Below are 13,948 nucleotides of genomic sequence, written 5' to 3'. Positions count from 1 at the left end.
CTTGGCAGCAAATTCCACTGTCGAACAGCTCTTACTGTCAGGAAGTTCTTCCTAATGTTTAGGTGGAATCTTCTTTCTTGTAGTTTGTATCCATTGCTCCGTGTCCGCTTCTCTGGAGCAGCAGAAAACAACCTTTCTCCCTCCTCTATGTGACATCCTTTTATATATTTGAACATGGCTATCATATCACCCCTTAACCTCCTCTTCTCCAGGCTAAACATGCCCAGCTCCCTTAGCCGTTCCTCATAAGGCATCGTTTCCAGGCCTTTGACCATTTTGGTTGCCCTCCTCTGGACACGTTCCAGTTTGTCAATGTCCTTCTTGAACTGTGGTGCCCAGAACTGGACACAGTACTCCAGGTGAGGTCTGACCAGAGCAGAATACAGTGGCACTATTACTTCCCTTGATCTAGATGCTATACTCCTATTGATGCAGCCCAGAATTGCATTGGCTTTTTTAGCTGCCGCGTCACACTGTTGGCTCATGTCAAGTTTGTGGTCAACCAAGACTCCTAGATCCTTTTCACATGTAGTGCTCTCAAGCCAGGTGTCACCCATCTTGTATTTGTGCCTCTCATTTTTTTTGCCCAAGTGCAATACTTTACATTTCTCCCTGTTAAAATTCATCTTGTTTGTTTTGGCCCAGTTCTCTAATCTGTCAAGGTCGTTTTGAAGTGTGTTCCTGTCCTCTGGGGTGTTAGCCACCCCTCCCAGTTTGGTGTCATCTGCAAATTTGATCAGGATGCCCTTGAGTCCATCATCCAAGTCGTTGATAAAGATGTTGAATAAGACCGGGCCCAAGACAGAACCCTGTGGCACCCCACTAGTCACTCTTCTCCAGGATGAAGAGGAACCATTGATGAGCACCCTTTGGGTTCGGTCAGTCAGCCAGTTACAAATCCACTGAGTGGTAGCATAGTCAAGACCGCATTTTACCAGCTTCTTTACAAGAATATCATGGGGCACCTTGTCAAATGCCTTGCTGAAATCAAGGTAGGCTACATCCACTGCGTTCCCTTCATCTACCAGGCTTGTAATTCTGTCAAAAAACGAGATCAGGTTAGTCTGACATGACTTATTTTTCAGAAATCCATGCTGACTATTGGTGATCACAGCATTCCTTTCCAGGTGCTCACAGACTGTTTGCTTAATGATCTGCTCCAGAATCTTCCCTGGTATTGATGTCAGACTGACTGGGCGGTAATTATTTGGGTCCTCTCTTTTCCCCTTTTTGAAAATAGGGACAACATTTGCCCTCCTCCAGTCTGCCGGGACTTCGCCTGTTCTCCAGGAATTCTCAAAGATGACTGCCAGTGGTTCTGAAATCACACCTGCCAGTTCTTTTAATACTCTTGGATGCAGTTCATCTGGCCCTGGAGACTTGAATACATCTAGACTAGCCAAGTATTCTTGTACTATCTCCTTAGTTATTCTGGGCTGTGTTTCCTCTGCTGAATCATTTGCTCCAAATTCTTCAGGTCGGGCATTGTTTTCTTTATCGGAGAAGACTGAGGCAAAGAAGGCATTGAGGAGTTCAGCCCTTTCTGTGTCCCCTGTTTGCATTTCACCATCTTCTCCTCTGAGTGACCCCACTGTTTCTTTGTTCTTCCTTTTGCTACGAACATACCCATAAAAGCCTTTTTTGTTGCTTTTAACCTCTCTAGCAAGCCTGAGTTCATTCTGTGCTTTAGCTTTTCTGACTTTGTGTCTACACGTGCTGGCTATTTGTTTGAATTCCTCTTTGGTGGTTTCCCCCCTTTTCCATTTTTTGTACACATCCTTTTTTAATCTTAACTCAGTTAAAAGTTCTTTAGATAGCCACCCTGGCTTCTTTAGGCACCTTCCATGTTTCCGTCTCATTGGTATTGCCTGAAGTTGTGCTTTTACTATCTCCCTCTTAACAAACTCCCAGCCATCATGAACTCCCTTTCCTTTTAGTATTACTGTCCATGGGATCTCACCCAGCACTTCCCTAAGTTTTATGAAGTCGGCTTTCTTAAAGTCGAGAAATTGAGTCCTAGTATGCTTGGCTGCTCCTTTCCGCTGTATAGTAAACTTCAGAAGAGCATGATCACTCGCGCCTAATGATCCTTCCACTTCTACCCCACTAACCAGGTCATCAACATTGGTTAGGACCAGATCTAAAATGGCTGTTCCTCTTGTAGCTTCTCCCACTTTCTGGACAATGAAGTTGTCTGCAAGGCCAGTGAGGAATCTGTTTGACCTTATGCTCTTGGCTGAGTTTGACATCCAACAAATATCCGGGTAATTGAAGTCCCCCATTACTACTATCTCCCTTCCTTTTGCATGCTTGGCCATCTGTTCCAGGAAGGCATCATCTATGTCCTCCGTTTGGCTTGGGGATCTATAGTAAACTCCCACAATGAGGTCACTGTTATTCTTCTCTCCCTTAATTTTGACCCAAATGCTCTCACTTTGGCTTTGAGGTTCTAAATCTTGGATCTCTTCACAGGTATACACATCCCTGACATATAACGCCACTCCTCCTCCTTTCTTGTCTGGTCTGTTTCTCTGAAATAGATTGTATCCCTCCATTATTACATTCCAATCGTGGGACTTATCCCACCAGGTTTCAGTGATGCCTATTATGTCATATTTAGTTTGCTGTACCAAGAGCTCAAGCTCATCTTGTTTATTTCCCATACTTTGCGCATTAGTGTACAGACATTGAAGTCCATTAATCATTCCCCCGTGTCTCTTATTTAAGGATTTTTTCCTCCCACCACTAGGTCTGCGTGCTGTTTGCTCCATTCGGTCTATGACATTTGGATGATCATCTTCATCAATTGATAGACTCCTACCTTCAGGAGCACTGTCTCCCTCCCCCACATTAGTCAGTTTAAAGCCCTCCTGATGAGGTTTCTGAGATTTTTTGCAAAAACATTCCTACCAACCGTTGTGAGGTGCAGCCCATCGCTTGCCAGAAGTCCATCTTCAAGAAACTGCATTCCGTGATCTAAGAATCCAAACCGTTCCTGTTTACACCATTTGCGAAGCCAGTTGTTCACTTCCACTATTTTTCCCTCTCTCCCTGGGCCACATCGTTCAACTGGGAGGACAGATGAGATGACAATTTGTGCATTTAATTGCTTCAATTTCCTGCCCAGAGCCTCGTAATCTCTTTTGATCTTCTGGAGGCTATTGCTTGCAGTGTCATTGGTTCCCACATGAACCAAGAGGAAGGGGTATTTGTCAGTGGGTTTTATGATTCCTTGCAGTCGTTCAGTTACATCTTGGATCTTAGCCCCGGGGAGACAGCACACTTCCCGAGACATCTTGTCAGGCCCACAGATCACTGCTTCTGTTCCCCTCAGTAGGGAATCCCCTATCACCACTACACGCCTCCTCTTAGGTCTGGTCGGGGTTCTTCCGTGAGCTGTCCGTTCCAAGGTCGCCTGCACATTCCCTGAGGACTGACTTTGCTGCTCGTCTTCATATACCTGATCGACTGTAATGAGGGAGAGATCCTCAAATGGAGTCTGCTCTTCGTCTTCCATGCTAGGGGAGAGGACCTCAAAGCGATGGTGTATTTCTAAACAATCAGAGTAACCCTGGGCCTCCTACTTCTTTGAGTCACGTTTCTCCATATATCTGGCTCCTGTGTTGGTGAACTAGCCTCCTTCTCAGGGGAGTCCCCTGTCTCCTCCTTGGTGGAGACGGTGTGCTCTGTTGCTTCCAAGAAGAGCTCCAGCTCTCTAATTCTTTGGAGCGTAGCTACACGTTCCTCCAATGTACAGAAGCCAACACAATTCTATTAAAGATAAAAACATGTCTCTGTGTGGTTAACACCAGACTGCAAGTACTGCAGAACAGCTTGTTGCCCTTGGGCTGAAGGCATTTTGCCTAAACTTTAGGTGCTGCAATTGAGTATTGTATCATGTCTTCTGATGGGGGCTCAACATTCTCAGCTGCTGGTCAAAGCTAGCCAGCAAGGGATATGGTCTAGTGGGGTGCTGGATTCTCCCTGGCTGGGGCCAGGTGGGTGGAGCTCTGTCTCTGGGTCTCCTTGGGCAAACACAGATCAGGAGGAGAATTGGGCAGCACAAGATAATTTGTGATTTTGGAAGGGAGTGGAGTGGGCTTCTTGTAGTGGGAAAGCTTCTTATCTTTCCCCCCTTTTTTCTCTCTCTTTAACTTCTTAAAAGGTGCTGTCATTTAAAAAGAATATAAAAAGGAAGAAGGCATTGGGTGGTGGGGAAGGAGATAGAGAAAAGTAAGAAGCTCCCACTTCTGTCATGGCAGCCTCTAAAACTGCCCCCATCCCAAACTGTGTCAGGGCCTGTATGATCACTGAAAAAGTCTCCTCCAATTAGCACCCTTCAAATAAGGTGGTGTATTCAGGACAGCCATTTAGATCTACCTCTGCAAAGAAATCTATGCCTTCCTTTTGGGCATGGATGTGGTAGAGAAGGACATCACTGCCTTTAACCTGTGTGCTTTAAAAGCATTATAGCTACAGGGAAAGGCAGGAGGGAGCCTCACTGATGTTGCATCATGCTGAATTTTAGTCCCCTGCAGGCCAGACTGAAAGGAGGCTCTGGCAACAGCAGAATTTAAATCCTGTCATTTGTGTTAATTCAAGCCTGTTTCCTTCTCAGCTCCTTTTCCAACAGACTGATAAAATGGTATCCTAGCTTAAGCCAAGCTCATAATTTTTCAGTGAGCAGATTAATGGTCATACAATAGCCTAGTTCAGTGCTGGAGAATTTTCACTTTTACTGGCATGCAGAGGCAACTGGAGGATTACCCAGCGGTATGTTAAATGCAGTGCTGTGCTAAAAAAAAGCCCTCACCCCATTATTTCCTCCCAACCATGCTCCATCAATTAATGAGAGAAATTACATTTGGAAGTTAACAAGGGGGAGAGGAAATTTTGGTGAGATTCTCATGGGTTTTGGGGGTGCTGACCTTATTGGTAAATTGGCCCAGGGATGGCTGTGAGGGTCCTTACCCTTACCCTTTTTTATATATATAAGATATTTATTAAAGTTTTTAGAAGTACAAAAATAAAAATAAAAAAACATTTTAAATAAGAAAAGATAAAATACAAAAAAGAAAAAAGAAAAATCAAAAAGAAAGAACAGAGAATTGAAATCCATTAAGCAAAAAGAAAAATCAAGAAAAAATACAGCAAATCTTCCCATTACTTATCTTTCATTAGCTTATTTCCCTGACCTCCTCACACCTCCCTTTTTTGTATTCTAAGTCAATTATCCATTTCAGCAAATCCTTTCCCTCTTTTCAAATTTTTGTCCTGTAAATTTATCTTGATATTAATATAACTTTACTTTCCCTCCTTTCACCAATTAACAGTCTATTTTTCCTAAATCTTAGTAGCATTTCTGCTAAAATCACACAAATTCATTCCAACATCATTCTAACATTCATTAATTTTGCAATGTTTCTGTAAATAGTCTTTAAATTTCTTCCAATCTTCCTCCACCGACTCTTCTCCCTGGTCTCGGATTCTGCCAGTCATTTCCGCCAGTTCCATGTAGTCCACCACCTTCATCTGCCATTCTTCCAGGGTGGGTAGATCTTGTGTCTTCCAATACTTTGCAATAAGTATTCTTGCTGCTGTTGCTGCATACATAAAGAAAGTTCTATCCTTCTTTGGCACCAATTGGCCGACTATGCCCAGGAGAAAGGCCTCTGGTTTCTTCAGAAAGGTATATTTAAATACCTTTTTCATTTCGTTATAGATCAGCAGCTGTAGAAGGAGCAAAAAGGGTTTTCTCGTGTGTGTGTTTCTTTGTGGCTGATTAGCTGCTCTCCCTGTGCAAAGGTCAGGGGGCAGGGTTTCTGTTGAGGCAGGTGATTAGCTGTGGGAGGAGCTTATCTGAGCTTGCAGGGCAGCGGCTGAAGAAGGAGCAAAAAGGGTTTTCTCGTGTGTGTGTTTCTTTGTGGCTGATTAGCTGCTTTCCTTGTGCAGAGGTCAGGGGGCAGGGTTTCTGTTGAGGCAGGTGATTAGCTGTGGGAGGAGCTTATCAGAGCTTGCAGGGTAGCGGCGCGCGCCTAGTGGCGTGCGCAGTTTGATCCATCTTATAGATTTAGGGGAGCTTGTCTCAAACGTTTGTTGGGGGAAACCTAGGGTTTTTTGGGGGGGAGTTATTTGTCCTGTCTTCACGCTTCTTATGATGGAGCCACTCCCAATGACACGTTCTCAAGATGGAGGGTGAGGGAACAGCTGCAGTCGCCTGCGGTTCCTGCGCAATGTTTGCCATCTTGCCAAAGGTTGCAGGCAGCTTTACCTGCAGCAATTGCATGTTGATTACCCTCTTAAAAGACAAAGTCCAGCAACTGGAGGAATGTGTAGCTACGCTCCAAAGAATTAGAGAGCTGGAGCTCTTCTTGGAAGCAACAGAGCACACCGTCTCCACCAAGGAGGAGACAGGGGACTCCCCTGAGAAGGAGGCTAGTTCACCAACACAGGAGCCAGATATATGGAGAAACGTGACTCAAAGAAGTAGGAGGCCCAGGGTTACTCTGATTGTTTAGAAATACACCATCGCTTTGAGGTCCTCTCCCCTAGCATGGAAGACGAAGAGCAGACTCCATTTGAGGATCTCTCCCTCATTACAGTCGATCAGGTATATGAAGACGAGCAGCAAAGTCAGTCCTCAGGGAATGTGCAGGCGACCGTGGAACGGACAGCTCATGGAAGAACCCCGACCAAACCTAAGAGGAGGCGTGTAGTGATGATAGGGGATTCCCTGCTGAGGGGAACAGAAGCAGTGATCTGTGGGCCTGACAAGATGTCTCGGGAAGTGTGCTGTCTCCCCGGGGCTAAGATCCAAGATGTAACTGAACGACTGCAAGGAATCATAAAACCCACTGACAAATACCCCTTCCTCTTGGTTCATGTGGGAACCAATGACACTGCAAGCAATAGCCTCCAGAAGATCAAAAGAGACTACGAGGCTCTGGGCAGGAAATTGAAGCAATTAAATGCACAAATTGTCATCTCATCTGTCCTCCCAGTTGAACGACGTGGCCCAGGGAGAGAGGGAAAAATAGTGGAAGTGAACAACTGGCTTCGCAAATGGTGTAAACAGGAACGGTTTGGATTCTTAGATCACGGAATGCAGTTTCTTGAAGATGGACTTCCGGCAAGCGATGGGCTGCACCTCACAACGGTTAGGAGGAATGTTTTTGCAAAAAATCTCAGAAACCTCATCAGGAGGGCTTTAAACTGACTAATGTGGGGGAGGGAGACAGTGCTCCTGAAGGTAGGAGTCTATCAACTGATGAAGATGATCATCCAAATGTCATAGACCGAATGGAGCAAACAGCACGCAGACCTAGTGGTGGGAGGAAAAAATCCTTAAATAAGAGACACGGGGGAATGATTAATGGACTTCAATGTCTGTACACTAATGCGCAAAGCATGGGAAATAAACAAGATGAGCTTGAGCTCTTGGTACAGCAAACTAAATATGACATAATAGGAATCACTGAAACCTGGTGGGATAAGTCCCACGATTGGAATGTAATAATGGAGGGATACAATCTATTTCAGAGAAACAGACCAGACAAGAAAGGAGGAGGAGTGGCGTTATATGTCAGGGATGTGTATACCTGTGAAGAGATCCAAGATTTAGAACCTCAAAGCCAAAGTGAGAGCATTTGGGTCAAAATTAAGGGACAGAAGAATAACAGTGACCTCATTGTGGGAGTTTACTATAGATCCCCAAGCCAAACGGAGGACATAGATGATGCCTTCCTGGAACAGATGGCCAAGCATGCAAAAGGAAGGGAGACAGTAGTAATGGGGGACTTCAATTACCCGGATATTTGTTGGATGTCAAACTCAGCCAAGAGCATAAGGTCAAACAGATTCCTCACTGGCCTTGCAGACAACTTCATTGTCCAGAAAGTGGGAGAAGCAACAAGAGGAACAGCCATTTTAGATCTGGTCCTAACCAATGTTGATGACCTGGTTAGTGGGGTAGAAGTGGAAGGATCATTAGGCGCGAGTGATCATGCTCTTCTGAAGTTTACTATACAGCGGAAAGGAGCAGCCAAGCATACTAGGACTCAATTTCTCGACTTTAAGAAAGCCGACTTCATAAAACTTAGGGAAGTGCTGGGTGAGATCCCATGGACAGTAATACTAAAAGGAAAGGGAGTTCATGATGGCTGGGAGTTTGTTAAGAGGGAGATAGTAAAAGCACAACTTCAGGCAATACCAATGAGACGGAAACATGGAAGGTGCCTCAAGAAGCCAGGGTGGCTATCTAAAGAACTTTTAACTGAGTTAAGATTAAAAAAGGATGTGTACAAAAAATGGAAAAGGGGGGAAACCACCAAAGAGGAATTCAAACAAATAGCCGGCACATGTAGACACAAAGTCAGAAAAGCTAAAGCACAGAATGAACTCAGGCTTGCTAGAGAGGTTAAAAGCAACAAAAAAGGCTTTTATGGGTATGTTCGTAGCAAAAGGAAGAACAAAGAAACAGTGGGGTCACTCAGAGGAGAAGATGGTGAAATGCAAACAGGGGACACAGAAAGGACTGAACTCCTCAATGCCTTCTTTGCCTCAGTCTTCTCCGATAAAGAAAACAATGCCCGACCTGAAGAATTTGGAGCAAATGATTCAGCAGAGGAAACACAGCCCAGAATAACTAAGGAGATAGAACAAGAATACTTGGCTAGTTTAGATGTATTCAAGTCTCCAGGGCCAGATGAACTGCATCCAAGAGTATTAAAAGAACTGGCAGATGTGATCTCAGAACCACTGGCAGTCATCTTTGAGAATTCCTGGAGAACAGGCGAAGTCCCGGCAGACTGGAGGAGGGCAAATGTTGTCCCTATTTTCAAAAAGGGGAAAAGAGAGGACCCAAATAATTACCGCCCAGTCAGTCTGACATCAATACCAGGGAAGATTCTGGAGCAGATCATTAAGCAAACAGTCTGTGAGCACCTAGAAAGGAATGCTGTGATCACCAATAGTCAGCATGGATTTCTGAAAAATAAGTCATGTCAGACTAACCTGATCTCATTTTTTGACAGAATTACAAGCCTGGTAGATGAAGGGAACACAGTGGATGTAGCCTACCTTGATTTCAGCAAGGCATTTGACAAGGTGCCCCATGATATTCTTGTAAAGAAGCTGGTAAAATGCGGTCTTGACTATGCTACCACTCAGTGGATTTGTAACTGGCTGACTGACCGAACCCAAAGGGTGCTCATCAATGGTTCCTCTTCATCCTGGAGAAGAGTGACTAGTGGGGTGCCACAGGGTTCTGTCTTGGGCCCGGTCTTATTCAACATCTTTATCAACGACTTGGATGATGGACTCAAGGGCATCCTGATCAAATTTGCAGATGACACCAAACTGGGAGGGGTGGCTAACACCCCAGAGGACAGGATCACACTTCAAAACGACCTTGACAGATTAGAGAACTGGGCCAAAACAAATGATGAATTTTAACAGGGAGAAATGTAAAGTATTGCACTTGGGCAAAAAAAATGAGAGGCACAAATACAAGATGGGTGACACCTGGCTTGAGAGCAGTACATGTGAAAAGGATCTAGGAGTCTTGGTTGACCACAAACTTGACATGAGCCAACAGTGTGACGCGGCAGCTAAGAAAGCCAATACAATTCAGGGCTGCATCAATAGGAGTATAGCACCTAGATCAAGGGAAGTAATAGTGCCACTGTATTCTGCTCTGGTCAGACCTCACCTGGAGTACTGTGTCCAGTTCTGGGCACCACAGTTCAGGAAGGACACTGACAAACTGGAACGTGTCCAGAGGAGGGCAACCAAAATGGTCAAAGGCCTGGAAACGATGCCTTATGAGGAACGGCTAAAGGAGCTGGGCATGTTTAGCCTGGAGAAGAGGAGGTTAAGGGGTGATATGATAGCCATGTTCAAATATATAAAAGGATGTCACATAGAGGAGGGAGAAAGGTTGTTTTCTGCTGCTCCAGAGAAGCGGACACGGAGCAATGGTTCCAAACTACAAGAAAGAAGATTCCACCTAAACATTAGGAAGAACTTCCTGACAGTAAGAGCTGTTCGACAGTGGAATTTGCTGCCAAGGAGTGTGGTGGAGTCTCCTTCTTTGGAGGTCTTTAAGCAGAGGCTTGACAACCATATGTCAGGAGTGCTCTGATGGTGTTTCCTGCTTGGCAGGGGGTTGGACTCGATGGCCCTTGTGGTCTCTTCCAACTCTATGATTCTATGATTCTATGATCTCCCAGAAAGCCTTAATCCTTGGGCATGTCCACTAAAGGTGAAAGAATGTGCTTTCAGTCTCTTTACATTTCCAACATTTATTATCGGGCAAATGATAAATTTTTGCAAGCTTGACTGGTGTCATGTACCACCTGTATATCATTTGCATTATATTCTCTCTTAAGGCATTGCATGCCGTGAACTTCATACCTGTGGTCCATAACTGTTCCCAGTCAGCCATCATAATGTTGTGTCCAACATCTTGTGCCCATTTAATCATAGCAGATTTCACCATTTCATCCTTACCCTTATCCTGCAACTGGCAGCCTTACTGGGTGCCCCCAATGAAAGTGATGATGTCATTGGGTCCCTCCTCCCACAGGGAATTTTGGACAGGGAGGTGTGGGCAGCCAGGGAAGTTGTAGAGCGCGGGAGAAATGTTTCCTAGGAGGAAGATGCACACACCATACCCTTCCTGGGGTTATTAAAGCCTTTCTCTCTCTCTCTCCTTGTTTTCTGTCTGTACAGCAAATACTATGAGAAGGAAGCTCTGCTGATGGATCCAGTTGATGGGCCAATCCTTGCCTCTTTGCTGGGTAATTTGGCTTTGCTTGCTTCCGCGCTGACACCCTGATGTACTTTGGGGCTGACAAATGTGCTTTTCTGAAGTGCTGTTGAGTGGTAAAACCTGACGGTTTTGGAGCAATACTTTGCTTGTGTTCGAGATGCTGGGAGTGAATTTTCAGGTTATACAGATAAAGTCTTTTAGAGTAGGTACTTGCAGTTGGGCAGGACCAGAGGTAGAAGTGCGTGGGGCACAGAGCCAAGGGTGAAACTCCTGCCTGGCTACATTTCAGCAAAAGTCAGAGGTTTCCATGCAAGCAAACAGAATAATTATTGCAGTTCCAGGATACCTTCCAGTGGAGCAGGAACACCTGAGAAGGGGGTGGAGATGGGGTGGGGCATTCGTTGTCTGGAGTGGGAGCATGGTCTGGGGAGAGTCTCAGGTCCCCTGCCCTTGCTCTAGATCAGTTGGAGACTCAGGTTTGGGAAACCCTGCTCTAGGCAATAAGACCCCCACTCCTCAGTATATCTTATTGTAGGGAGGGGGACCCTGTATCAGCTAGGTTTTCCCCTTGGCTGTTTTCTGCTTCCTCTAATGAATGGAGAGAAGAGATGGGGATGCCTTCAGGGAAATGGGGGGGCATACCTGCTCCCCAGTGCCCCCAACTGGAACCCTGGAGAAAGTGGGTAGAGAAAAATGTTTCTTCCTCTCTCATAACACTAGAACACGTGGACATCCCTTGAAGATGAATGTGGGAAGATTGAGGAGAGATGCAAGAAAGTCCTTCTTCACGCAGCGCGTGGTTAAACTATAGAACTCCCTCCCACAGGAGGCAGTGATGGCCACCAACTGGGATTGGGCAGATTCATGGAGATAAAGGCTATCAGTGGCTCCTAGCCGCAATGGCACTGCTCTGCCTTCACAGCTGGAGGCAGTAAATGCATCTGAATCCCAGTTGCCAGAAGCTGCAGGAGGGAGAGAGAACTTGTGCCCAGGCACTGCTTGTGGGTTTCACTTTGGGGCATCTGGCTGATGGCAAACAGAATGCTGAACTCAGTGGGCCATCGGCCTGATTCAGCAGGCTCTCCTTGTGTTCTCATGTTCTTCATTATGGTGTCTCAAGGTTTTGGGTTCTTGCATCAAGGGCATGCTGCACACACTGGTACTCCAACCTTCTGGGATTTTCCTGATTAATTCAGTGCTCTGGAATTTGGTCCAGCTGTTGAGCTGGACCAAAGCGGGGGGGGGGTGTCTGTGTGTTTGGGGAGCAGCGGCAAATGGGGGACGGCCGCCTACCAGCTTGCTCTCCTTTTTCCTCTGCCTGCCCTGCCTATTGCCTCCTTCCACAGTGGGACCTTGTGCACTGGAGTACACCAAGATGAAGACCGCCGACCATTTCTGGACCGACCCCTCGGCTGACGAGCTGGTCCAGCGCCACCGAATCCACAGCTCTCACTGCCGCCAAGACTCACCCACCAAACGCCCAGCTCTCTGTGTAGGTTTCAGAAGCTGCCGGGAAGCAGCTAGGACTGTGGGGCATGTGTGCACATGCACATGTGAGGTTATTGATGTATTTGAGTCATGCATGTTGTGGGGAAGGTTCATGACCAACACATTAAAACCATCATTAAAGACAGCACTCTAAAACATTCAAAAGATAAAATCAGCAACCAGCTAAAAACCGATTAAAACATCCATCAACATTCTACATATCTGGGTAGCCTTGTCTAAACAAAAACATTTTTAGCATGCGCTGAAAAGAGTACGTGGAGGTGCCTGCCTGATGTCAATAGGCAGGGACTTCCAAAGTGTTCGGGTGCTGCCGTACTAAAATATTGATTCTTACAAAAGCAGAACAAGTATTACGTGGTGCCAGTCGCAGTGCCAGTTCTGCAGATCAAAGTGGTTAAGTGGGTGCATATGGCAGGTAAGGCAACCTAACAGGTAAACTGGTTCCAAGTTGATTTCCTGGCTGGATTCTCCTAGATTCAGAAGAGGCATTCCAGTGGAAGCATGGACGACCGGCTATCTCTCTCAGCCAGAGACTACGTTGAGTCGCTGCACCAGAACTCCAGAGCCACACTCTTATACGGCAAAAATAATGTCTTGGTGCAGCCGGTGAGTAGAGCAAAGACAGTAGCCTCTCTGGGTCAGAAAGGGCTTGCTTTGAAACCAAATCTAATAGCCACTAGCAAAGGTGGGAAGCACCATAAATCTTTTACCATGGTCAAATGATCACTGCTGAAACACTGAGCATACATACAGTTATGCTAGCTGTGATGAGAACTCAGGAAATTTGCAGAATGCTAGCAATTTCTCTCCCCACCCCCAACCATGGAGTGAGTAGAAATCTCTCTTTGTAACCCTCTGGGCTCTGTAATGTCATGGCCCCTCAGTCATAAGAGCTGGAAACTGGCCTCTTAATTTTTTAACAGAGATTTTCAAGATGCAGAACAGACCCCCAGAGGGTGTTTGACCCTTGGCTATAACAGTATAACATTAGCTAGGCTGTCACAGGTTTCCCCTGTACACATCTAGCAGATCCTGGAATGGGCATGTCTAGTAGGATTGTGCTGTAAGCTATTCAGCTTGAGTTGACTCCCAGAGTGCGGTCCGGGGGGGCACTTTCCCGAAGCTAAGCAGGGCCAGGTCTGGTCAGTGCCTGGATGGGAGGCTTGCCTGGCAATGACATTGCTAGGTACTTAAAGAACAGCACATAGGTCAAATTTGCATAAAATCTACATATGTTGAGCTTTGTGTACAGAAGTCCCAGGTTCAATCCCCAGCATCTCCAGGTCCAGCTGGGAGATCCCCTGCTAGTCAGTGTAGACCAGGCTTCCTCAAACTCGGCCCTCCAGATGCTTTTGGCCTACAACTCCCATGATCCCTAGCTAGCAGGGCCAGTGGTCAGGGATGATGGGAATTGTAGTCTCAAAACATCTGGAGGGCCGAGGTTGAGGAAGCCTGGTGTAGACAATACTGAGCTAGATGAACCCAGGGTCACCTGGCAGCAGCTGTTCCATCAGGTGGCAGGAGAGGAGCGGAGAGAAGGGCCAGGGCCGTCCAACCAGCCTTGTTGGGCATGTCCTTCCATGGCATTTTTCTGGCCCAGCTGCCCATTAGAAGAATTCATAAATAAGCACGTCTACCTGAGTTTGCTGATTTCCTCCTCCCTCCTGT

General features: G+C 46.1%; 1 protein-coding gene across 10 annotated transcripts in view; it reads left to right on the top strand.

Moving 5' to 3' along the window:
• SGSM1 (small G protein signaling modulator 1) overlaps window positions 1-13,948 on the top strand; it is an 82,611-nt gene that overhangs the window by 26,503 nt on the left and 42,160 nt on the right. For 9 of the 10 annotated variants that reach the window (XR_008327370.1, XM_053363247.1, XM_053363251.1 and 6 more), the window contains exons 5-7: window positions 10,732-10,799; window positions 12,118-12,263; window positions 12,755-12,886. Coding sequence is in view for 9 of the 10 variants with exons in the window: in XM_053363247.1 (XP_053219222.1) it covers window positions 10,732-10,799; window positions 12,118-12,263; window positions 12,755-12,886 (346 nt within the window). In the remaining variant the exon portion in view is untranslated. The remainder of the gene's footprint in view (window positions 1-10,731; window positions 10,800-12,117; window positions 12,264-12,754; window positions 12,887-13,948) is intronic. The other variant, XM_053363242.1, reaches the window with a different exon arrangement.

This window comes from Podarcis raffonei, chromosome 13, assembly GCF_027172205.1.
Source record: "Podarcis raffonei isolate rPodRaf1 chromosome 13, rPodRaf1.pri, whole genome shotgun sequence".
In the NCBI taxonomy this organism is placed as follows: Eukaryota; Metazoa; Chordata; class Lepidosauria; order Squamata; family Lacertidae; genus Podarcis; species Podarcis raffonei.
Note: the sequence above shows the minus strand (reverse complement) of the source record. Positions and strands in the feature narration are given on the sequence as shown.